The 23,340-nt window shown below is 35.0% G+C and overlaps 3 protein-coding genes across 3 annotated transcripts in view; 2 read left to right on the forward strand and 1 right to left on the reverse strand.

Annotated features, from left to right (window-relative positions):
- Positions 1-5,585, forward strand: part of AP-1sigma (AP-1 complex subunit sigma-2) — a 51,265-nt gene extending 45,680 nt beyond the window's left edge. Inside the window, exon 5 of the mRNA XM_083115295.1 lies at positions 619-5,585. Within this exon, the coding sequence (XP_082971421.1) occupies positions 619-663 (45 nt within the window). The 3' untranslated portion in view covers positions 664-5,585. The remainder of the gene's footprint in view (positions 1-618) is intronic.
- Positions 5,586-6,082: 497 nt separating this feature from the next.
- MED4 (mediator complex subunit 4) lies at positions 6,083-18,175 on the reverse strand. Its single transcript, XM_083115293.1, has 6 exons — positions 18,061-18,175; positions 14,865-14,979; positions 13,008-13,127; positions 11,633-11,804; positions 9,722-9,841; positions 6,083-7,067 (listed from the first exon to the last, which is right to left on the reverse strand). The coding sequence occupies exons 1-6, from the start codon at positions 18,129-18,131 to the stop codon at positions 6,895-6,897; spliced, it is 771 nt and encodes a 256-aa protein (XP_082971419.1). The 5' UTR covers positions 18,132-18,175; the 3' UTR covers positions 6,083-6,894.
- Positions 18,176-18,639: 464 nt separating this feature from the next.
- Polr2A (RNA polymerase II subunit RpII215) overlaps positions 18,640-23,340 on the forward strand; it is a 43,005-nt gene continuing 38,304 nt past the window's right edge. Inside the window, exons 1-2 of the mRNA XM_083115512.1 lie at positions 18,640-18,776; positions 22,536-22,668. Of these exons, the coding sequence (XP_082971638.1) occupies positions 18,696-18,776; positions 22,536-22,668 (214 nt within the window). The 5' untranslated portion in view covers positions 18,640-18,695. The remainder of the gene's footprint in view (positions 18,777-22,535; positions 22,669-23,340) is intronic.

A 23,340-nucleotide genomic window follows, 5' to 3' on the forward strand; every position in this document is an offset into this window, starting at 1 on the left:
TTACTCCATTTGTGAAAAAGAAAACTCCACACTGGATCTATGTTACCATTTTCATTATTTAATTTATTCCAGTGTTCTTCTGCAATGAACGAGGCTTCCCAGACATTCAACTCTGTGTTTCCCGTTAATCTTTTTAAAACCCTTCTCTTTTTAATCAAATGCTTCTCTTCGATGATATGAGTTGACAAACCTGTTCTTGGGTTTAGATTTATAATGTCCAAATCATGTTCGTGCCATCTTATTGCCATTTTCCTTGCTGTTTGTCCCACATAATCTTTTGAACATGAACAACTTATATTATATATTCCTGTGGTTTCCACATCTGGTAGCGAGTTTCTCATTTTGAATTCATTAAATGTACATTCCAAACTTCTTGGTGATTTAAAAACAATTTTGAAATTAAAACTTGCAATAACCGTAAACTACAGGAAAATAATTCTATCATGCAAGCAATGCGTACATACAAGAAAAACTATTGTGTGATTCGTTTTATAAAACTAAGTTCCCATGTCTTCCCTTTTTTAAAAAAATCTTTTGTTGGTTATGTAACTCCTACAATTTGCTAAGCTAATAATATTTCATTTATACTATGTTTGGATTATCTTTCTTTTGTTATAGGAAGAAACTCCACAAGGATTCTTTGAAGATCACGGACTTGGCTAACATGGATTTAATGAAGTGTAAACGTTGAATGAAAGTTATAAGAAAAGACACTGTATGAACATCCAACGTATCATAAATTTCATATTGCTCAGCTTTATTTTGCTATCAACATATTAGAAATGCTGGGTGTAGAATAAGATATTTGAGTTAACAGTATTGAGGCAGGTCAATAAATGTAAAGTATTAATGTCAAACATGTAAGGTTATAGCACAGTGTTAAGTAGTGTAAAATATATGAAGTCAGTGAAAACTATTATTTAAACTTTAAAAACATTGTCTTCCAGGTGTCGTCACTGTGCTACGACCTTGATTTTGTCCAGTTTTTTTTTTAATTGTAAACATTTCACACACAAACATACACAGTTTTTAGTATAGTGTTGTTAGATCACTTGCAACAGTAATTTTATTTTGGTTGTGAACAGAAGTGTTCATGGTAGTTGTTTTTCACACATATATGGAAATTAGGAGACTTTTACAACTCTCTGTACTTAAAGGCTTTAGCTCATGACAGTAGATTAGTGAGCAAAAATTCAAAATATGGGAGTGGTATGGTTTGAAAACGTTTACTGTAGGGTAAGTTTATTGTAAATGTTTTATTTCTTTTGTGGAATTCTTAGTAAGTGTCCACAGTGATTTGTTTATCAGGGATCAGGAGATGTCATGCAAATCAATAGGCATCTTGTTCATTTCAATTTTTATGTTTTTGTAGCTGTCACAATACCTACCATACCTAGCACACACACACACATGTAGGAAACAATCTCATTCAGTGCCCACTTTCACCACAATAAGACATAGGTACTCACATTTTCCGCAAAGCTGGTTTAAGTAATTTCGGTAGCCACTGCCTCGAGGATGGTGGCAATGGCTACCGAAATTAATAGAAAATTACTTAAAACAGCTTCGCGGAAAACATGAGTACCTATATTATCTATTGCCGCGTCTCTCATTCTCATTCCCATAGTATGAATAAGACTTAAATGAAAACAAGATGCTTATTAAGTACGTGCTTTGGTGTGTACGCTTTCAAGTGTTATTTTTTGTGAAACATAACAAAAAACTTCTTACAAAAATGTAATTAATTCTGTGTAACTCGTAAATATAAATCACCTTCACTTTCAGTGACCTGTAGTCATGAATTGTTGCACTGGGTCAGTGAAATTTATTTATAGGAATTTTTGTTGAGAGTTACACGGAATTAAATATATTTGTGTGAGAAGTAATGTTTCACCATTTTTATGTTAAAGGCGATTAGTTAAAAGCAAATCAATCTTGGGGAGACTTCACACTGAAGTGACATTTGCTGTGTATTACTTGTCAGTGTGGTGTGAAATCCCCCTTAATGACAAGAATATTTGTCTTGATTTTATCACTGAAATGTGTATGCTAATTTAAAAGCTTTCAGCACTAAAGCAATTATGAATAGCCTACATTTTTTTTTTATTTCTGATGTTGAGCAAATACTTTATTCGTATTTGAACCTAATATACAGGCAATTAATACTTCCTCTTCAGGAATGCTAGTTCAGAAAACTTTAATTACCTGTTACATATATTACAGAAAATTAATGTTGATTCTCAGCTAGCTGAACGAAATTATAAAAGTGCTACAATAGTATTTATATACTTGCCTATCAGTATTGAAAGTTAAAACTAGAGTTCTTAGATATTATTTTAGGTAGGATAAAATATTTGCCTGTTCATACATAGACATTATACGCTTGCTTTTCATTACATAACTGAAAAAGCTGATGATATAAAAAATATCTCAATTTGAGCCATGATTTTTTGCATAACATTTCAGTAAGTTATAATTATTTGTTGTCTGCTGAATTAATCAGTGTGAAGTTAAAAGAGCTTTGACTTTAGTTATGAAGTGGCTGACTAGTCACATGCAATTTTTTTTTATAATTATGACAATTTATGAAGCCTACGGGTTCTACACTACATTCCATTTTAAGTAGGGTGTATAGTTTTGCAGAAGTTATATTTTTTAGAAAAAAGTATATTGTAGTGATATTTTTGCATGGTTCAGCTTTGCAATGATAAGTTAGAAACAACACACAGAAATAACGGTTTACTGCAGTTTATTAGTGGGCTGCACCTTTTTTTTTTAGAAAAAAAAAAGTATTGTGTATAATTTCTACGTAAAAAGCTGGGCTATGCTTTACTAAGTCAACACACACATACACACAAACTTGGGGGAAACTGATAGGATACTTTTAACTTTGATCATGTCAGAAAAAAGCATCTCTTGTTATGTAATTAATGTTGCTCCTGGTATTTTAATTCAGTTATTATTAAAAATGCATTTATTGTGACTAACAGAACATATTCGACCTTTGTTTTGATTTGCTTTCGTCCTTCTTGTACCAAAGAGTGCATTTATTCACAAATGCTCAATGTGAACTAGCTGTTATTTACTTAAGCCCAATTATGAATGAAGTTATTAATGTTTCTAGTGCAAAGATTATCTATTTCTTGTTCTAAAAATAGATGTTTTTAAGAAATTGTGTTTGTTATATGGGATGTCTCAAGTATTTGCAGATTAAATTATGCTGTAGTAATTGGCAGAAAATAACTACAGTGAATTAAAATTTATCACTTCTGTTTGAATTATTACTGAGCACTTGCAGAATATCAATCTCCACGTAAAGGGAAGGTAGGATTGGATTTTACTGTCAGTGACTCAGTAGTAAGGAACGGGATGGTTTGCTTCCAGTACACCTGCAACAACATTGATTCTCGTGCTTCCTCTTTAATGATTGTGCTCTGTGAAAGGGTCAAAAACTTGGAAATGGTTTTATCATGTTGGGTGTTCTTAATCATTACAATTTCATATTTTGCATGTCCATTAAAAACCAGAAACGGTACGATAAAACTAATCCCGAGCTTTGAAATGCCATCACAGAGGAGGTAAGGGAACCAATGTTGTTACAGGTTTACTGGGAACAAGCCTTCCATGATGGCTGTTTCTTACTACTGAATCTCTCTATAGATGTCACTGATGTCAGTCAGTGTTTACAGAACCTTGTTTCCTCATGTATCACTTTCAACATTCCTGATGCAAGATATTGGCTTATGCTGGAAAACACATTTTTACTTGCAATTTAACTGAATATTATAAACAGCACATTTCTTGATTCTGTAACTGGTGATATTTCATGACATTCTAGTTTGCATCGTCAGGGCCAATTGTTAAAAGATCTTGTAAATAAACATTAGATCAACATGTGGTGCTGTACTCCAATGAATGCTGAAAGAATGGTAGGTGGCAGAACAGCAGCAGGCTGAACCTCACCCTTTAATAAAGAAGAATAATTCAATTATTAATGTAAATTACTAGCGAGAAAGATTTTAGGGGGAAAGAATGATTGACATTTCAAATTTTATTTGTTTTTGGAAAATAAAAAAAATAGTGCCTCGAGTGTGGAGGAACTCTGACTACCATCGTGATTAGCTAAGTGTGTCAGAAAAGCAATGCTAAACAACAATAATATTTGAAATTGCCAATCAAATTGAAAACCGAAATAATTATTTTTGACGCACAGCTGTTCACCTCAATATTGTTATTTTTGTGGTGTACACTCCCGTTCAGATAAAGTGGCACACTTACAAGTATACAACCTTATAAAATGTGCCACTTTATGTGAACAGGAGTGTACACCACAAAAAATAACAATATTGGGGGGAACAGCTGTGCGTCAAGAATAATTATTTCATACACTCCTGTTCACATAAAGTGGCACATTTTATAAGGTTGTATACTTTAAGTGTGCAACTTTATCTGAACGAGAGTGTACATAATAGTATAATTCATTTACAATAATCTACACAGCAAGACGACAAAATAATTTGGCAATTATTCCATCAATATAATTACATATCATATTATTTTGTTTTGACTCATATATTCTAAATGCATTACATTAAAAACAACTGTGTTGTGACTATATTGTATTTCCCAAACACAGTTTAGGTTTCTTCATTTAAACATTGGGTCTAATGAGAAATTTGTTATAAAACCAAGGAATGTGCTTATTATAAAAATCAAATAGTGAATTAAAATATTATTATTGTGTGTAAAATATGACATTACCAGTTTTTAGTACCACATCAGTATAGTTGTAAACTGTTCAGAGCAGCCATCTGCTTATGTTCATTCCAGTATTCTTTCATTATGTGGACCGAACTATATGAATATTAAAATAGGAGTGCTTGAAACTGTTATATCTTACAATTATAAAATTTATTTCATCTTGTGCAAAGTATTAAATTATTAATCGTTTACACATTTTATCAGGAAACTAGTATTTTTAATGTGGACAGCCAATTTCTTACAGTGCTTTGTATGGTAATTGATAGAGAACATATGTAAAATTTCCTTAACCACCTATATACCTCATGATAGTCTATATATAAAGTTAATGTACTTGAAGAGAGAATCTTATCCTGTTCAAGTTTGTTAATTAATGACGTGTTGGCTGTCATGTAACATATCTGTATCATCAATATTTCCTGTTATCGGTGCTTTACATGTAGCAGCATGTGTGATGGAAATTATTGTGCCTTTTAGACAACACTGCTATGTTCCCAAAAGAATGTTAATTGTGAAAGATACATCATTACCCTTTAAACATGGTTATGCTGAAATGTTCTCTTCTCTGATTACTGAGTATTAAAATATTTATATGTTATTTACAGGGTAAGCAGTTATTGTTGCAAAAGTTTTATGTGCAATCATCTTTCATTGTTGTTCATATGCAATCATGTTTCTTTTTATACTTTTAATTATGTAATTAATTGGACTTTTTGTTTTCAAAGAGATAACTTATTGATTATTGGTATTTTGTAGATTATTTCTAGTGTATGAAATTATCAAAATATTGTTTCTTCTAAATGGAAAATAAGACGTAATGCAGCAAGAAATATTTGTTTCATTAGTTACTCAAACTTCCACTTAAAAACAAATTGCACTTTGAGAATTTAAGCTTTAGTCGAAAGTGTGCCATCATATTTGAGGATTTTTTATTTCTTTTTGTGCACTAGCACTTAAGCTATTTGCACCCATCACCTTATATGGGGCCCAGCCCCCTGCCATGACTAAAATCAAGAAAAACTGTACAAGGCTGAAAGTATCGAAGCCAAAACACATTGTAATTTTCTAATCTGCACATATTTTGTGACTAGTTGCTATTTACAAGAGCTAAACTATAACAATATCTGCCTTTTTTCTACAAAACACTCATTTATTTGTATTCAATTTTGTACAAAGTTACTTTATAATTTTGAGGGGTCACTTCTTGGTAATTATCTAAATCAACTGGTGTTATCCGTCAGGTTAATTGGCTGATAACCCGAGATCGAGAACACTTGTTCGAATCACATCACCCTTTATATATAGAAAAGCAAATACAATAAAAAATGAACTTTTTATTCAAATATGTAAATTGCATGGCAGATCTGGCCCTTAAAAAGTTGTTGCACCATGGAGTTGGTTTACGTAAATCGCATTTAAACTACAAAATGTCTCTTATCATCCACACACAGTGAGATCATCTTTTTCAAGATAAGATTATTCACCTGTCTTTTATTAATTTATTTTTTGTTCTCAAACACTAAGCTATTCGTCTCCATATAATTTATACAATTGCAATGGTGCAATAAAATGAAAATATCCTTCTGGAAGACATTATACATTAAAAAACATTTGCAATGTCTTAAAGTACGACTCCAAATCCCTTGTGTAAAAGATGTTAATAAAAACGGAAGTCTATACTTTTGAGATCAATTACAAAACTGGAAAGACATCAATATTGTGATACAGCGTGGAAAAGAACCAACCTTTTGTGTGAGGTATTAGTCCAGAAGAAAGCAATTTATCTTTGCAATGTGTGCTCCAAAACAATCCCATAAGTTTTATATTCATCGTCCCGTTGTCTTCTCTTCTACTTTGAATTATCACTTTCAGTTGATTGATAAGTTTTTATATCACTGTAACTATAATAAATTTTATCATGGTTGTTGACAATACAAGGAATCCTGAAAGCATTGACCTATGTTTTATTAAACATCTGATAAAACTCTTCAAATGTGAGTAAAAGAGAGGGACACAAACTGAAAACTTATGCAAAAATACTGTGGAAACTGCATTTGACACCAAATATGTCAAAACCTTTTCTTTTGTAGTTTCTCATGAAAAAACACTAAATATCACACACAAAATGTTGAGTCACTGAGAATCACTTGATGAACTGCTACTTGAGTCTGTTGACATTACTTCCACATCCTCATTTTCCTTGTTATGTCCACGGGTGTCCATTGGCACTGTTCCTTGGTTAGGCACTGACATATGCATCTCTCCTGATGGATGCCATGAAAATGTTCCTTGTTGTGAGGGCGGTTCTGAAAAATAACATTTTTTTTTTCAAAAATTGAAAGTGAAGCTCATGTTAAGTTAATTATTCACATCCTCTGCATTCCACCCCTAAGAATGAGAAACTTGTAAAGGTTGTTGCCTTCTTGACAACTGCCACTCAGTGTTGCCGGTGTCATCTTTTTGTCTGGCAGAATGTTTAGTAGTCACCGACAGTTCTGGGTTGTAACAATCCCATTGATCGCCAATGAGATCATTGCAACCAAGAAGTGTCTGTGACTACAAAGTAGGCAGTAGTAAGTATTATAATGTACAGGCAGAAAAGAAAGGAAGTCCATAGCTGTGAGAATTGCTCTTAACCAACTGTGTACGAGGTTCTTCCTTCATTGACAGGGACCTAATGCAATCTGTAATCTTTTGTTTCAAATATTTTACATATGAAATTAACATAATAATCACATGAAATTCTATATTGACAACTTTTAGATTATGCATTGCATGCTCCAGTGCAATATAAAATTGACAATTTGATTATGAATATACAGGGTGTTTCAAATTAAATGCTGATAACAAAAATTCATAGCTAATTTTATTTTCATCCCACAGGCAAAGCACATACAGTTGTTGAAAGAGCGTAAGTTGTCTGTTGTCACCTGGTATATTGAGTCAAAGTCAGCAATCGCTGTCCAATGAAAGTTTCAACACGAGTACCAATATGCATGGGCACCAGATCCAATAACAATTATGCAATATGTGAAGCAGTTTAGCGAGACAGGTAATGTGCAAGGTCGAATTGCATGCAACTAATAGTCAGATCACCAGCTTGTGTTGCAAACGTGCATCAAGCTGTCGTCAACAGCCCACAAAAGAAATCCTTATGGCTATTATTAGTTGAGACTGGCATGCCAGTGACAACAGTGTGGCCTATTTTACAACAAGATTTACAAATATATCACTTTGTATCTAAAGATATCTGTTTGACGGTTATGCAGATATAGATAATTGACTCTGATAAGCTTACTTTTAATTTTATCTTCGCAATCGATTTTGCCACACGTCTGGTAACTTCGTCAGGCACAGTACACGCCTGACGAAACCATCCGACGGGTGGCAAAATCGATCACGAAGAAAAATTTGCGTGGAAAAAATTGAAAGTAAGCTGATCAGAATAAAATATATCCCTATAAAGTCCAGGTGCATCAGGAATTGACACACTTTGCAAAAGAAAAACACTTGCTCTTCATAAACCAATTTTCCAAATTGATAGAACAGCAACCCTATTTGCTGGACAACCTTTGGTACATTTAGAAGCTTATTTTCACTTGGCACTTTCTAAAGCAAGAAGTCTTTAAACAAGCACCCCAGACACTAAGCGAACTAGGGCTGACGATGGGACAATGTACTGCAACCGTGAACTGTGAAACTGAATCGAGTTTTTCACATGTGAAGTGTTGGATAGGCATGGTGGATAATTTGAGCATATCAACGATGTTCCTTCAAGAACTGTAGTTGTTTTGCCTGTGGAACGAAAATAAAATTAATTATAATTTTTTGTAATCTGGGAATTTTATTTGAAAGACCCTATATAATGTACACAGATCTAGTGAGAATCATTAATACACTGCTGGCAACACTGCAGCCAGGCTGATGTGTTAAGAGGAGAAAGAATAAGTCCAGGGTGGAGCTAGAGGCGCCTCTTTTGCATGTACAGAAGGGCTAATTAGGACAACCTACAGTTTAAAGTTTGAACCACTATGTGCCTCCACCGGGACCCCTTGATTACAAGGCGATGATCAATATGTTTACGTAAAGATGGTTAAAAACTACAGGGAGGATGTAAAAACTTAAAAATATAAAAATAATGTTATTCTCAAGAAAGTTAAAAACATGATGGGTTGGTCTAGCAGCAATCCCCAAAATTTCTGTTGGCCCAGCACTGTAAGAACAATTGTCAACTTCTTGGAAAAACAAAGCTGCAGACTCCATTCTGGAAAGTTGGATATGCCTATGTATGGGCTAATGAAAAGTCATTTGAAGGGCTCAGGTTTAAAACATGGTAAGTGACATTTTGGTTCATATAGAAAAAAGGTTATTAGAAACTATACTGTAGATAAATTGTTTTCGTGTTGTGTTTACCAATTTCAGAAGGCTTCACTGAGTCCAATGCAAATTGTATGACATGGCAATTTCACTCTAAAATTGAAGGATGGCACATTTTACTTTGTAACTCAATAATTACCAAAATGTCACTGACCATGTTTTACACCCGAGCCCTTCATTTAGCAAGTGTTGATTCTCAAAAGGGTCAATTGTTTCCCAAGGTACATGATATACAGGGTGATGCAAAAGTAGGTTGACAATTTTCCTTCTTATATTTCCCTTGTATTTTACATTGAGTGGTTCCCATGACCCCAGACATTACGCCCATGGATTTACATAATGTCACTGCTGTAATAAATGGCAATACAAAACCTACTTGGCATATGTCAATTGTGAACTATCAACCTATTTTTGGACCACCCTGTATATCCTCGAAAAATAGATTAGGCTTTTACAGTGATCATTAGCTCAATGGTTGTCAGTTCAAAACCCTGGTCACAGGAATTTTCCACATACTTATCTGGTAAATAGGAATGTAAACATGTGTGACTGCAATGAGACACACATAGAAAAAGCAACTCACCTGCCCCAGGAGGGTGGCTTGGTCTATGTAGTCCATCGAGACTAGTCTGCTGCTGAAGAAGTTGCCCATTGATGGGGAGATCACTTAAACGTCCGAGAAACCCCAGCCTCATCTCTATGTCTAGAAAATAACAAGGTCCATCAATAAAATACAGAACTGGTAACGTTAAGTCATGTACACACAACTTTATCCTATATCTTTGAATTCAAAAGGTTCCTCTGTTGTATATTCAGTTCCACAATTATGGTTTCTACCTATTTAAAATTAAACTGGTTTAGTTCCCTATATCATAATTCTTGCATGCTCAAGTTATTAAAAGCATTAAGACTTAACCTGTGCTGTTGTTCTCATTTTGAACAAACTCTGCAGTTAAGGATTCAGTATTTTAAGAAACTTCCATTATTGTGGATATACAGTGCATCCATTTTGATCTTCAGCCGAGAGATCGGGAGAAGCGTGGCGTGCGGCGCTGACGGAGATGCCGACATTTGCGGCCTGTAATACCCGCTTATTTTTATGGACATATGCAGATATTTATATAAATATTGCAAAACGAGCACTAACCTGTGTTATAATTTATCATCTGTAATTCATCCAAGTTCTGCCCTTATATACACAAAAAAATACGCTTTAGAAACAATGTTAAGAGCCACAGATAATAGAACATTTTAATCATAATTTTGACCAGTAACGTCCTGCTTAAGTTTATATCCTTGAAAGAGTTTTGTGGCGATGGGAATCGTTTGGAGGTTTCGAATGTGCAACACTGTATCAAGATTACGCTGCAGACGAAACCGTTAAAAGTGAATGGTTTTCGTGAGCTTCCTTGCAATCCGAAATCTCCGAGCTCGAGTTTTTTTGTTCCTTCGCGACTAGATGAAGACAGAGCTGTGAATATAGTGGCGAGCAATGTAAACCAAGAGCATGTTAATTTCGTACTGTGCGCAAGAGTGTTATTCTTGGTTACTTGCAGTTACTTGTTTGTGTTATTGTAGTGTGTGTGTGTGTTGTGTCAGTGAGACGATTGGAATGCCAGCCGAAAGGTTCACGTTAGAACAAAGAATTCTTATGTATGACACTTACGTGAAAACAGACTCGTGTCGAGACGTGTGTAGGCAATTTGTACAGAAATTCCCAGGCATTTCAACTCCACATAGAGATACGGTTAGACATCTTGTCCTTAAATTACGAGAAACTGGATTGTTAAATTTTAAAACACCTAAGCAAAAACGACGGATTTTAACCGAAGCAAAACTCGATGATATTGGTGCAGCGGTAGAATGTTCTCCAAACAACCCTCTACGCTGTGTTTCATAAGAGGTGGGCGTGTCAAAATCATCGGCACATATAGCCACTAAGCTACTAAAATTAAAACCGTAATCTTATAACACAGGTTAGTGCTCGTTTTGCAATATTTATATAAATGTCAGCATATGTCCATAAAAATAAGCGGGCATTACAGGCCGCAAATGTCGGCATCTCCGTCAGCGCCGCCCTTCACGCTTCTCCCGATCTCTCGGCTGAAGATCGAAATGGACGCACGGTAGTAGGGATATTACCAATATGATTTTTTTCCCATTTGTGTGCAAAACTGATGCATATTGGCAAATATTTCACAAGAAGAGCACGAAAATTGAAATAAACAGGTGACTTGAAAAAACTGCACAATTACAACAGGGTGCACAAATTATGACTTTAATTTACAATAATAACAACAATTATGTATAAATATTATTGATATACGCAACACAGAAAAGGAAACATAATTTTTGCAGTGTTCCAGAAACTACTACTTCACATTATTTGAAATAATAGCAGTGTCAGTGTCAGAAAATATTTATATAAATATTCAAATGATAAAAATTATTAGTCCTGTCAGCAAAAAAGATACTACACCAATTTGATCAATACCTGTAGGATATGGTCGTCTTGGATCACCCTGCTGCCATGTAAGGGGAGCGCAAACTGCATTGGAGGCACTAATGCGATGAGCAAACTTTATTAACTCCTCGGAGGACACAGGCCTTTTGTTGGCTCTTGCAATTGATTGCAGTTTTTGCTTAGCTTGATAAATAGCTGTTGCCTGTGAAGAAAGATAGAAACAAAATTATAAATAAGCACTTCAAGCAAAAACTTAGTAAAAATATCATACCTTATTAAAGAGAATATAACCTCATAAGAATAACTGTGCATAAAAGCTGAATTTGAAAATTAAAAAGAGTTACATGTAAAAAAACAAATAATAATATTGAAATGCTTGAAGCTAAACAAACCTGATAACAAAACAATACATTTCTGCTTAATTTTTTTAAAAATCCATCACTGATATGATCAGTAACTGATCAATATTTTCTACAAATATTCACAAAAATAGTGAATATTCTTGATTTTTACAAAAATGTTCTGCCCTTTGTAATTATTTATACAATGTATACCAATTATAAACTTGAATATTACATACATACACATACATTTATAAGGTTAATCAGCAATTTTGTTATTTAGCACTGTTTTTCTATCACTTTTGCCTAAATTTGACAATGAAGATGAATGATGATTAGAAGAAAGGACACTTACAAAGAAACATACAGACTGGAGCTCAAACCAGGAATGATCAGCAGCAAGACATTGAGCCAATCACTCAACATATTTGGCTACCAAAGTAGCACATCACTGATCAATATCCACTATATATAGAGATTAAACTCCATGGTCCAAGAGCCCCCTAAGGGACAGCGCATTGAGTTCCAGCTAATTCTTCTTGTCAAGTAGCTTCCCAATTGTACTCGTAACACTGGGTCAATGCTGAAATTTTGGGGGCTCCCACATAAATTGTAATTTAGAATCCATCTATTGGTCCATGAACCAATTAGAAATTTACCCCAAATATTCCAGGTTAGCCTTGAATGGTTCAATAACTAGGTGATGGCAGTAGGATTTTAGCTTCAAAAATGGAACTGTGTATTTACGCATCTACTACAATGCAAACATACAACGGCACCCCAATTCATATTTTCAAATAATTCTTCATGGTTCAAATAGTGAAATTTTATAAATTTCTTCCACATTTGAAGTTTTTCATCTTAGTCTCATGAAAAACATAAAATCAAGGTTCCATTGTATGTGCATTAGCTTTTAAAAATAACATAATAAAATGGCAGACTTTGTAGAAATTACAGTTATTGGCAATTTTTCCTTAATTCTTTACACTGCTATGCCTATATTAGCTAATACTGACAGAATAGTTTCTTGTGAAACTACTCATCTTAATTTTAAATGCACTCACGAGAATTTGTTCAGCATCTTTCAGCTGCTGCTGTAGTTGACGGATGATCTGATCTTGTCTTTCAACTTCAGCCTTCAAGGCTTCCATTTTCTGGTCAATTTTTGCCTGTTCAGTTGCAAGCTGAAATTTGGGGGGAAAAATTATTATGGAGTAATTTTAGCTATCCTTTTTAATTATCCTCTATACACAGTTGGGTATAATGGGTGGTTAAAAAAAGGTAATTAATGAATTTCTACCTTTATTGGACCACCCTGTATATCCACATATTATAAAGGTAAAGCTTAATGAAAGAGGTAACTATCTGTACACTAATCAAGTTCAGCGATGAGAAAATACAAAGGTGCACATGCTCATATTGAAATTTTGAAACTTGTATTTCTGCTTGTGCCTACTTAATTTTTGTCATTAGAAAGTGATAATTTATTGTCTAACAAAATAGATAGTTTTAGAAGTTTAGCAAAAAACATTGATAAAACAGCTAATAGTGTTTTAACTGAACTGTACTATTCCACATGTACCAAATTTAACAGATCACGTACACAATGACAGTTTTCTGATTATCTTATCTTTACTTTGATAATTGTTGTTCCCTGTAAACAAGAGTTTTATAGTACATAGAAACTTAAGCAAAATATGCATGCAATTGCTGCCACAGACCTGGTTGAGTGAATTTTTTGCATAAATTTCTACATTCTACATGTTGATGCCATATTATAAGACATGAGAAATAAGAAATGTTCTAAGATAAGGACTGGTGCCTTCATGTTGTTTTATGTAATGACCCTGTCTGGGAGTGTGTATATATCAGATGATGTTTTGTAATTTTCATCATTCTAGTGTGAATATTCGTCTGAAGAAGACCCTGTTAGTTACCTTTTTAGTGTATTATAGATTTTTTAGGTACCAGTTCATTTTATCGGACACACATTAAAATTGGATATTTTGCATTTCGCATGGTTCGTACTTACCAATTGTGTATTGCGGAACATAGTTCAAGGTGCCATTATGCTTTTTACACGATTTGGTTGATTTGGTGTTTTTAAGTCCACTTTATGCACAGTAAAGTGCTTTTCTTCTTAATTGGGACTGGACCTACAGTTTAAAGTGGGATCCGAACCACCATGTGCCTCCAACGGTTATCGATCCCAGAAGCCCTTGATTACAAGGCGACGACGCTACCACTGCGCCATCGGGGAGGCCTGCTTTTTACACGAAAACAAACACAATTTTTCACATAGAGAATAGTTTTTGTTATTCCTTTTTTTTTTGCTTCCCTAACGCACAATATAATGGGCAAAGGTTGACTACACTGTTGTGGGTATGCAGTGTTTCCAACCTTCTTCACCAAAAAATACCTACTATCGTGTTTGTCACGTGTGCAAATTGTACATTATGCAGATGGATAGCCCCACGGACCATGTCCGATAAGGTTTGGTTAGGTTAGGCAAGCATAGTTTAAAAAAAAAAAGAAGAAAAAAAAAGTTGGAAACACTGACAGGACGTTACGTCATCACATCCGGTACGGGAAGCAAATGAAAGCAATGGCAATTGTGCGTCGGTGAGATATTTCTCTTGAAAAATACATGATTTCCTGATCAAACAGATTCCACAATGAAAGAAAATAACTTGACGAACGTTGGAAACCTTAGAGAAACTCATTTCTGTAAGTAGCTTCTTCTGTAAAAATGAGGAATTTTGTCTCCAATATACCGAACTGTTACCATTTTTTATATAATAAATTTTCCCTTGGTCAGTATTTTAATGTTTTACTAAGACTTATGGGAGTGTTTACTGTTAATAATACATGCAAGACATATTAAGACAATTACAAATAACTAATAACTTTTATATTTTTACCTTTAAAGTGTCCTTCAACTCGGTGTCTTTTAAAACAAGCAACTCGGTTAACTGAGACAGATCAGTTGCAGAGAGCTTCTGATGTTTTGGAGCAATGGTGTTCTCTAGAAGTTCCCTAAGAAATATATAACACCATCACAGGAATTAAATTGTTGTCTGTTAGAGTAATAATAATTAAGTTCTAAATGCAAGAATACTCCAAAATAATGAGGGTTAATTAATTATTTCTTTTTTTATTTTGAACATTAAAAGGAAGAGTAAAACTATCAAAGCCGGGAAATGTCTGCAACTCGTTTATTCTGTAATTGTTTACATTCGTACTTAGCTATTCTGCATTGCGAAAGATTGTTTAACAAGGGATTTCGCTTTTTTTTAACTAAATTAGTATTTATTGTCGACATATCGAGTAATTATTGTTCGTTCTCTTCTCGCTTCCTGAACACGCAAAATGGCGGGCAAATATTGACTAGTGTTGTGTTTCAAACGACAAAGCAGTGTTTCAACCTTCTTAACAGAAAAATTCCTGCATAGCCATTCCCGCATATCCCCAAAAACCATTCACGCATAGCCCCAAAAACCATTCGGGATAGTATGACCATCCAAGAATAGCCCCAGAAACCATTCACGATAGCCCCACGCACCATCACGTTAAGGTTAGTTTGCTTTAGGTTGGGCAATATAGTGAAAAAACTGTGTGTTTGGAAACGCTTAGCGGGGATTACGTCATCAGATGCACGTAACATCCGGTTCAAATACATGGATGGAAATGCAAGCAACAGCTTTCATGCATCGGATGGACATTATTATAGAAAAATACATTGAAAAATGCTAGAAAACACTTCTACGACCTTCCGAAATTACACAAACTCAATTCTGTAAGTACTTTCTCCTGTAAATTTGAAAAAAACTATTTCCCGGCTTTGATAGTTATACCAAAGGAAGTAATTTTCACAAGTTTAGTTCTACTAATAGTAGAACTAATAGTTCGGATATACACTGACCAATCTTCAGTTATAGTTCCTTGCATTTGTAGCATCGCCTTCTAAATACAAAAATTTTTGGTTGCATCATTCTAGGTTGAATTTTTTTGAAAAACTACCAGCATGCACAAATAAAATGCTTACAAGTATTATCCACCTTTTCTCTAGACACCAAAATAGCATGAAAAACTCAATATGCTGACCAAGGCAGAAATTTATTTTATTATAAAACAAACTAAACATAACGTATCAACCTTCTAGCAAGGTCTTCTTCAGACTCCGCACCAAGTACAAATGTAACAAGGTACACAACAGGATGATATATATACACAAAAATACTCCCCTCCAGACTATTAGAAAGTAGTTCTGGAACAATCTAGCAGGTGGCTTTCCCTTGTCAACTGTACTTTCACCTGAAAGATAATTTGGTTGGACTCTATATCTCACGCTCTATTTCCTTCATTCTTCTCTCCTCTTTCTCTCTTGTCCTTTCCATTCTTTCTAACAACTTCTTCCATTCTTTGTTTAACTTCAGTCCCCCATTCCAGTTCATTGATTCTTCTTCACCTTTCTTCTCGATTTCCTTGGACTCCTTCAATTTTCTCACTAGTTTTCTCTTCTCCCTTCCTAATAGCTTAGCCTCATCCCACTCTATGTCATGTCATGTTTCTCTCATGTGTTTAAATATCACATTTCTCTCTCTCTTAAGTCGTACATCATCCCTATGTTGTTTCAACTTCTTTTTCATTGCTCCTATGTACACACTCTGACATTATTTACATTTCACTTCGTAGATAATCCCTTCCTCTTCCTCTTCTCGGTTTTCCTTTTTCTTGTTTGCATTCTTCGCTTTTCTTAAGATGCTTCTCCCTTCCTTCCTGTAAGTTTTAATGCCCGCTTTTCTAACAAATGGAAGGAGTCCAAGGAAATAGACAAGAAAGGTGAAGAAGACACAATGAACTAGAATGGGGGACTGAAGTTAAACAAAGAATGGAAGAAGATGTTAGAAAGAGTGGAAAGGGCGAGAGAGAAAGAGGAGAGAATAAAGATGAAGAATGAAGGAAATAGAGCGTGGGATATAGAGTCCAACCACATTCTCTTTCAGGTGAAAGTACAGTTGATAAGGGAAAGCCACCTGCTAGATTGTACCAGAACTACTTTTGGAACGAGTTTACAATACCGGACCACTCTCCAATTTCTATGAAATTTCGAGTACTCACTAATTGTGAACTCCTAATCACAAATCTGCATTGGTGGTCAAGTATGGAAATCGAGAAAAAAACGTAATAAACTATGTTGTCTTAACGTAACATAAACCCTACCATAAGAGCAGTAGCTCCAAGGAAGATGCCATTTTCCCAACATGAAGAAATCAACGCAAGACAAGGTATAGTTCTCTTAGCCAAAATATTAATTTTTCTTTTTATTTATGCTAATGGAACCTAACCTAACCTCGTAGGCATTCCTCGTCTGACGTCAATACACAAGGTAGCAAGATTGTTGTGCGTAAAGGAAGACCATTAACGAATTGCGAAAGAAAGATGGTTCCAAATTGCTGTGTACGGACAATCACCATGGTAAATCGCAAGGTTATTTTACAAGTTCTACACGTAAATGTACAATTTTAACAAGTGACCGCCAAATATGAACTACAAATACGTCATCAGGACACCGAAATTTTATAGAAATTGGAGAGTGGTCTGGTATTGTAAACTCATGCCCTACTTTCTAATAGTCTGGAGGGGAGTATTTTTGTATATATGTATCATCCTGTTGTGGACCTTGTTACATTTGTACTTGGCATAGTCTCTGAAGAAGACCTTGCTAGAAGGTTGAAACGTTACGTTTAGTTTATGTTTTATAATAAAATAAATTTCTGCCTTAGTCAGCATGTTGAGTTTTTCATCATGGAAACAAGGCTTAATAGTGTTATAACCAAAATAGTGTGTAAAATGTAGGGGTGGGAAAAATTGGTAGCTATATTCTAAGCTAAAAACCGTCAATTTGCCTTTTTCCATTAATTCAACATTCCTTCACATGACATTCCTTTTCAAGAAAGGTATAAATGCAGTAAGATATTACCAAAATGTAGCATTTAAAAAATAATACAATATGACAATCTTGCTAAGATTATGTCAAAAGATGAAAATATGTATAAAAGTTATAAACTACGATTCACAGAAATATTCGCATTTCTCTAAAACAAAAATACATACTTAGCGATCAATTCAACATCATCAATCAATGACAGCAATTTTTCCTTCGTACTACAGTTAATTGTTGCCATTTTTCCTGGATTAGTTTGTCAACATCTCATCGCCAGCACTAGTGTGTTTTATACAGCATATATTGATATACCTGTAGCTATCTATGCATGCCTATAGATTGCATCTTCTGCAAATATGCTGTATAAAAAACAATCTTCCGGAGTGCGAATTGAGGCAAGTGTACACACACTGCAAGAAAAACAAAATTCCCCATATTCTGAGAAAAATTCCCTCGATTCAATTTACAACTCTAGAAAATCAGTAGTGTAGAATGTTACAGTGGAAATTTAATAATAAATTTTATTAATTAATAATTATGTTTACTACATCTTTACAAATTTTGGTATTGTTTTGCTTTATTTTCTTGTCAAAATTAAAAACATGTTCCTTTTAGGATCACGGCAACAAGGAAGGAACCACAGATTAGAAGAAAGAACCTTATTTAGGATTAACCATAGTTTGTTTCACTGCAAGAAGAACGACCAATCAGCGTCAAGAGCAACAAACGTATAAGAACTTTGGCGAAAAATGCATTGCCGGAGAGGGAGAGCGAAGGCCGCGTCATAGAATTGCAGAACGTCAAAATGGCGTTGTGTAATGATTCCAAGGCGCCTTTGCGAACCGTTAAACGTGTACAGTTTGGAATATTGAGCCCCGATGAGATTGTAAGTGGCTTTATGAATGTTCGAAATTGTTTTGTGTAAATATATAATGTACATAGGTTCACCAATTTCTTGTTAAAGTGTCAAAGAACGATGTGTAGGGGGCATCCATCTTGGAAGAATTATACATCCGCTTAAAGTGCAAGATTATTCAAGATTGCAGATACTAAACGTGCAATATTATTAAATGATAATGAATATCAAGTCTTAATTTTACATTTAAAGTCGAGCACTTGTTGTTTATCGTGCAATTGGAGATGTTATGAGGATACATGGATAGTGATGAAAAAGAAAACTTACTGTCCTCCTTACAGAGTTGCTCTCGGAGGTATTGCGCATTATTGTATACAACGATACTGGTGCAATATCGTTATTGTCATAAAAAAGCTAATTTTTTACAGTATGAATAACTAGTTCACTGCTTTTAACCCCTTTTTTTTCAGGTATTTTTGTTAAAACCACCAATCTGAGCGACCCACCATGGCCTCGAACTTCTACTGTATTACGAGTTACGTTGTAAATATTGTAAATTAAATAAAATTGATAAAATGAAATTTTATACGGGGTGTCTTATGTAAACAATAAAATAGTAAACTTTTCATTCCACATGAACTTTTCAAAAAAAGTTCCATTTATTACCAATGGACATCAACAAAGATATTATTAAAATTTTAGTATCCGCCAAATGTCTGAAATTCCTTTTTCTTTTTCACATTGGTACTTATGTATTCTGCATTGCTGAAGATTCTTGAAAGTGGCATTTCGTTTTTCACGACAATAATTTTAATTTTCCACATAGTGAGTAATTTTTGTTCATTCGTTTTTGGGTTGTGTTACACACAATATGGCGGGCAAATCTTGACTAGCGTTGTCGATGATCAGTGGGTGTGCAGTGTTTCCAATCCACCGAAAAATACCTACTTTCGTGTTACTGATTTTGTATTTTTTTTTCGGGTTCGAAAACCCCATGAACCATGCACGGCAAGGTTTGGTTAGGAAAGGCAAACATAGTTAAAATTGTGGTAAATTTCTCGTATCGGACAAACGGATTTTATCAAATTTACAGGAGAAATTACTTACCGAATGCAGTTTCTTTAGACTTGTGGAAGTTCGGGGAAGTGTTTTCTCGCATTGTTCATTGAATTTTGCCGGTAAATCATCCATTTTTCGATATAAATGTGTGACCGATGCACGAAAGCTGTTGCATCCATTTACTTCCAGGTGGATGTAGCCTGTGTCTGATGACGTAATCCCGGTCAGTGTTTCCAAACACGTGTATTTGTAACAGAAAAAGGTACGTTTCCGCAAATGGTTTGTGGGGCTATGTGTCAATGGTTCATGGGGCTGTGTGTCAATGGTTCATGGGGCTATGTGTCAATGGTTCGTGGGGCTATGCGTCAATGGTTCGTGGGGCTATGCGAGAATGGTGTGTGGGGCTATGCATATTTTTTTCGAAACCAATTTTTAACTATTGTAACCTATAGTGACCCTACCTAACCTAACCTTACCGGAAATGGTTCGTGGGGCTATGTATGAATGGTTCGTGGGGCTATGCGTCAATGGTTTGTGGGGCTACGTAGGTATTTTTGGGTGCAGTGGGGTGGAAACACTGCATGCCGAGTACGGTAGTGAAACTGTGACCACCATTTTGCGTGTTACCGAAGGCAAAAAGAAACGAAGAAAACTTAATCGATATGTCGCAAATAGAGCTTATTGCCGTGAAATAAGCGAAATGCCACTTTCAACAATGTTTCTCAATGCAGAATACGTAAGTACGAATATTCAAATTAAATGAACTAGCAAATTTCAGCCGTTTGTCCGATACGAGAAATTTACCAAAATGGTTATTTAACATTAGAAAAATTCAGTTGCAAAACCACGTGGTTGGAAACACTGACCGGTTGTTACATCATCAAACGAACGCAACATTTGGTTCGAATAGTAGGAGGACACAAAGGGAACAGCTTTCGTGCATCGGAGAAACATTAATCTTGAAAAATACATGATTTACCGGCAAAATAAGTTAAGCAAGGGGAAAAAACACTTCAGAAACCTTTGTAAGGTCTACTGCAACTCATTTTTGTAAGTACTTTCTCCTGTAAAATTGTTATTGTGAAAAAAGAAAAAGTACGTCTGTTACCTTAATGTGTTACCACACCATGAGGCAGAACAGCCCAAAGGCTTCTTGCAAGTGAATATAGCACCCAACACATTCCACAACAGCAGCTATAATTTTATATTGTTTGATTTAGAACTGGTGGTTATTTTAGACTTGTTCTTTCATTATTTGAGGGTGCATACAAACTATTTTTACTAATAAGAAATGGTGAAAGTGCTTTTTCACTTACGTGGGCCATGCTTTACGATCAAATATATCCATTGTTTGTGTGCGCTGAACCAATTTAGGGGAACATCAAAATCTGTTGATAAAAAAACAAGGGGGTACAGTGGGTCAGTGGCTCCCCATTATTTTACTATTAGGTGGGCCAGGTAGGGCTCTTATCATGAAAGGAAACCACTGGATGCTTCCAACTCCTAATCATGTAGTATCTTTTCTCAAAAACTGAAACCTCTTTGAGGCTCACTTGAAAACCCACCAGTACTCTTTGTCTGAAATGACCGTAAACCAAGATTGTCTTTTCCCAAGAAGCAGAAATGCACGTGTAAAGCTTCTTTTAAAATCATAATTTCTCCAGTAAATAATACTTTGTGAGGTTTTAATTGTGCTCCAAGTTTCAAACTAAGGTAAAAGTTTACTATCGGACACCTATAACTTCTGAGTTTCGTCAAATTTTGACATTCGTACTTACCTATCTGCTTCGCGAAACATTCCGTGAATGTTTTTTGGGGGTATCCATCTCAGAATCGGTGCGAAATTTAAACAAAAAAAAATTCGTTTCAAATATTTGACTCAAATTTCTCAGATTCCGGGCTCCGTCCCTGGGGTAGGTGACCTACCGCCCCCAATCGCTAATGTGGCTCCGGCTCCCCGGCTTTTCTATAGACTTCCTGTTAAAGGCATGTTAGAAATTGGCCGGAATCACCTGCCCCCAAATGAGGCTCAAACTTTTAAATTTGAAGAAATCCGTTCCCAGGATACGGAAAACTTAACTGAATTTCACACAAAACACCTTCCCGATGTTAGACAATACTACAGGAACTTATTACGGTAAGTAGTTACTTCTGTAGAAATGAAGAAATCTGTCCGACGGATAGTAAACAAGTACCCAAACGAACTTTCACAATCGTTTCTTGTATTGATAAAAAAAATCCTAAACATTTGCAATGAAAATATGTTGCTGTTTGGGTTCTCCAAAGGTCAGGATGGTTACAGGGATATGAGATTCAAAAGTGACTAAACATCAAGCAACAAAAAAAAAATATGCAATAGGCTGGAGAGGCCGTTGGTTTAAAGAGGGCAGGAACTCCTTCCAATGTCTATATTAGGAATGATATTTTCATAGATTGTGCCACTTTTACAAATTCATACTTCATTTCAGTGTGCTGAGGTGGTTGTGATGTTGAAAATTTATTCTGAAACGTGAAAATATTGTTTTTCCTGACATATGTCAATGTTGACTCATAGTTTGTTGTTCATCACACTTAGAATAATTTTAATGTTTGAAAGTGGCAAAGTTGACAGTACAGCCCTGACAAATTTTGCTTTTTTATGCCATGCTCAGAAATAGACCTAAATTTTAATGAGTAGGGGATGTAATAAAAAAAAATGAAATCTGACAGCAGGATATTCTCTCATTCCAGCGTCGGATGTCTGTCTCTGAAGGAGGCATCCGCTTTCCTGAAACCATGGAAGGTGGAAGGCCAAAACTTGGGGGACTTATGGATCCTCGACAGGGAGTTATGGACAGGATGTCTCGTTGTCAGACATGTGCAGGTAACTAATATAAACTATTTAACTTGAAATTGATGAGACAGTGTATCGGCTGGAACTAAGAACTGTCTGATACGTGTATCACTGATTATGGAGTTAAATATGTCTGTGCTTTTCTCGAATGTGGTATTAACTTTCTAGAATGTCTGGTTTATGCTCTTATTTGATATTGGTCATAATATGTTGAGGAGTGAATCTCAAAGTAGGCTAGTAGCTTACTCATCAAATTACTTGAAACATGAGTGGCCTATAAATGTCCAGGTCAGTGACAGAATGGAAGTGAAGTCATGCACAGCTAGAAATGCACTTTGCAGGAATAGTACAATTATCCTGGTGCAACAGATTGTATGATTGTGTAATGCTTCGATGTTCAACATTTTAGGCATGTTCCCACTTGATAGTATACTAACTGATCATTCTGCCCTTTTGCTTTTCATCCTTCACCCCCTGAAGCATGACTATTTGGTCAGAATGAAATGATGTTAGCATTGTAAGAGTAATTCAGGAGCCAGCTTTGTTTTTCCAAATCCACTGTATGAAAGCCATGAACCTACAGATAAGCTACAAAATGTGATCGTCAAGCATTAATTAATACAAGTAATTAATTCTTTCACCAAAGTGGCCTTCCTAAAGACGTCTCGACAAGTAACATGAATAACTATGCAGTACATTCTA

Source organism: Lepisma saccharinum, chromosome 30 (assembly GCF_977018435.1).
Source record: "Lepisma saccharinum chromosome 30, izLepSacc3.1, whole genome shotgun sequence".
Classification (NCBI taxonomy): domain Eukaryota; kingdom Metazoa; phylum Arthropoda; class Insecta; order Zygentoma; family Lepismatidae; genus Lepisma; species Lepisma saccharinum.

Excerpts from the sequence above, each read along its gene's own strand:
- MED4 (XM_083115293.1), bottom strand. The coding sequence starts at position 18,131 with ATGGCAACAATTAACTGTAGTACGAAGGAAAAATTGCTGTCATTGATT. Across the intron at positions 14,980-18,060 it reads GATGTTGAATTGATCGCTAA|GGAACTTCTAGAGAACACCA; the intron begins GTATGTATTTTT and ends TATATTTCTTAG. Across the intron at positions 13,128-14,864 it reads AGTTGAAGGACACTTTAAAG|CTTGCAACTGAACAGGCAAA; the intron begins GTAAAAATATAA and ends CCCAAATTTCAG.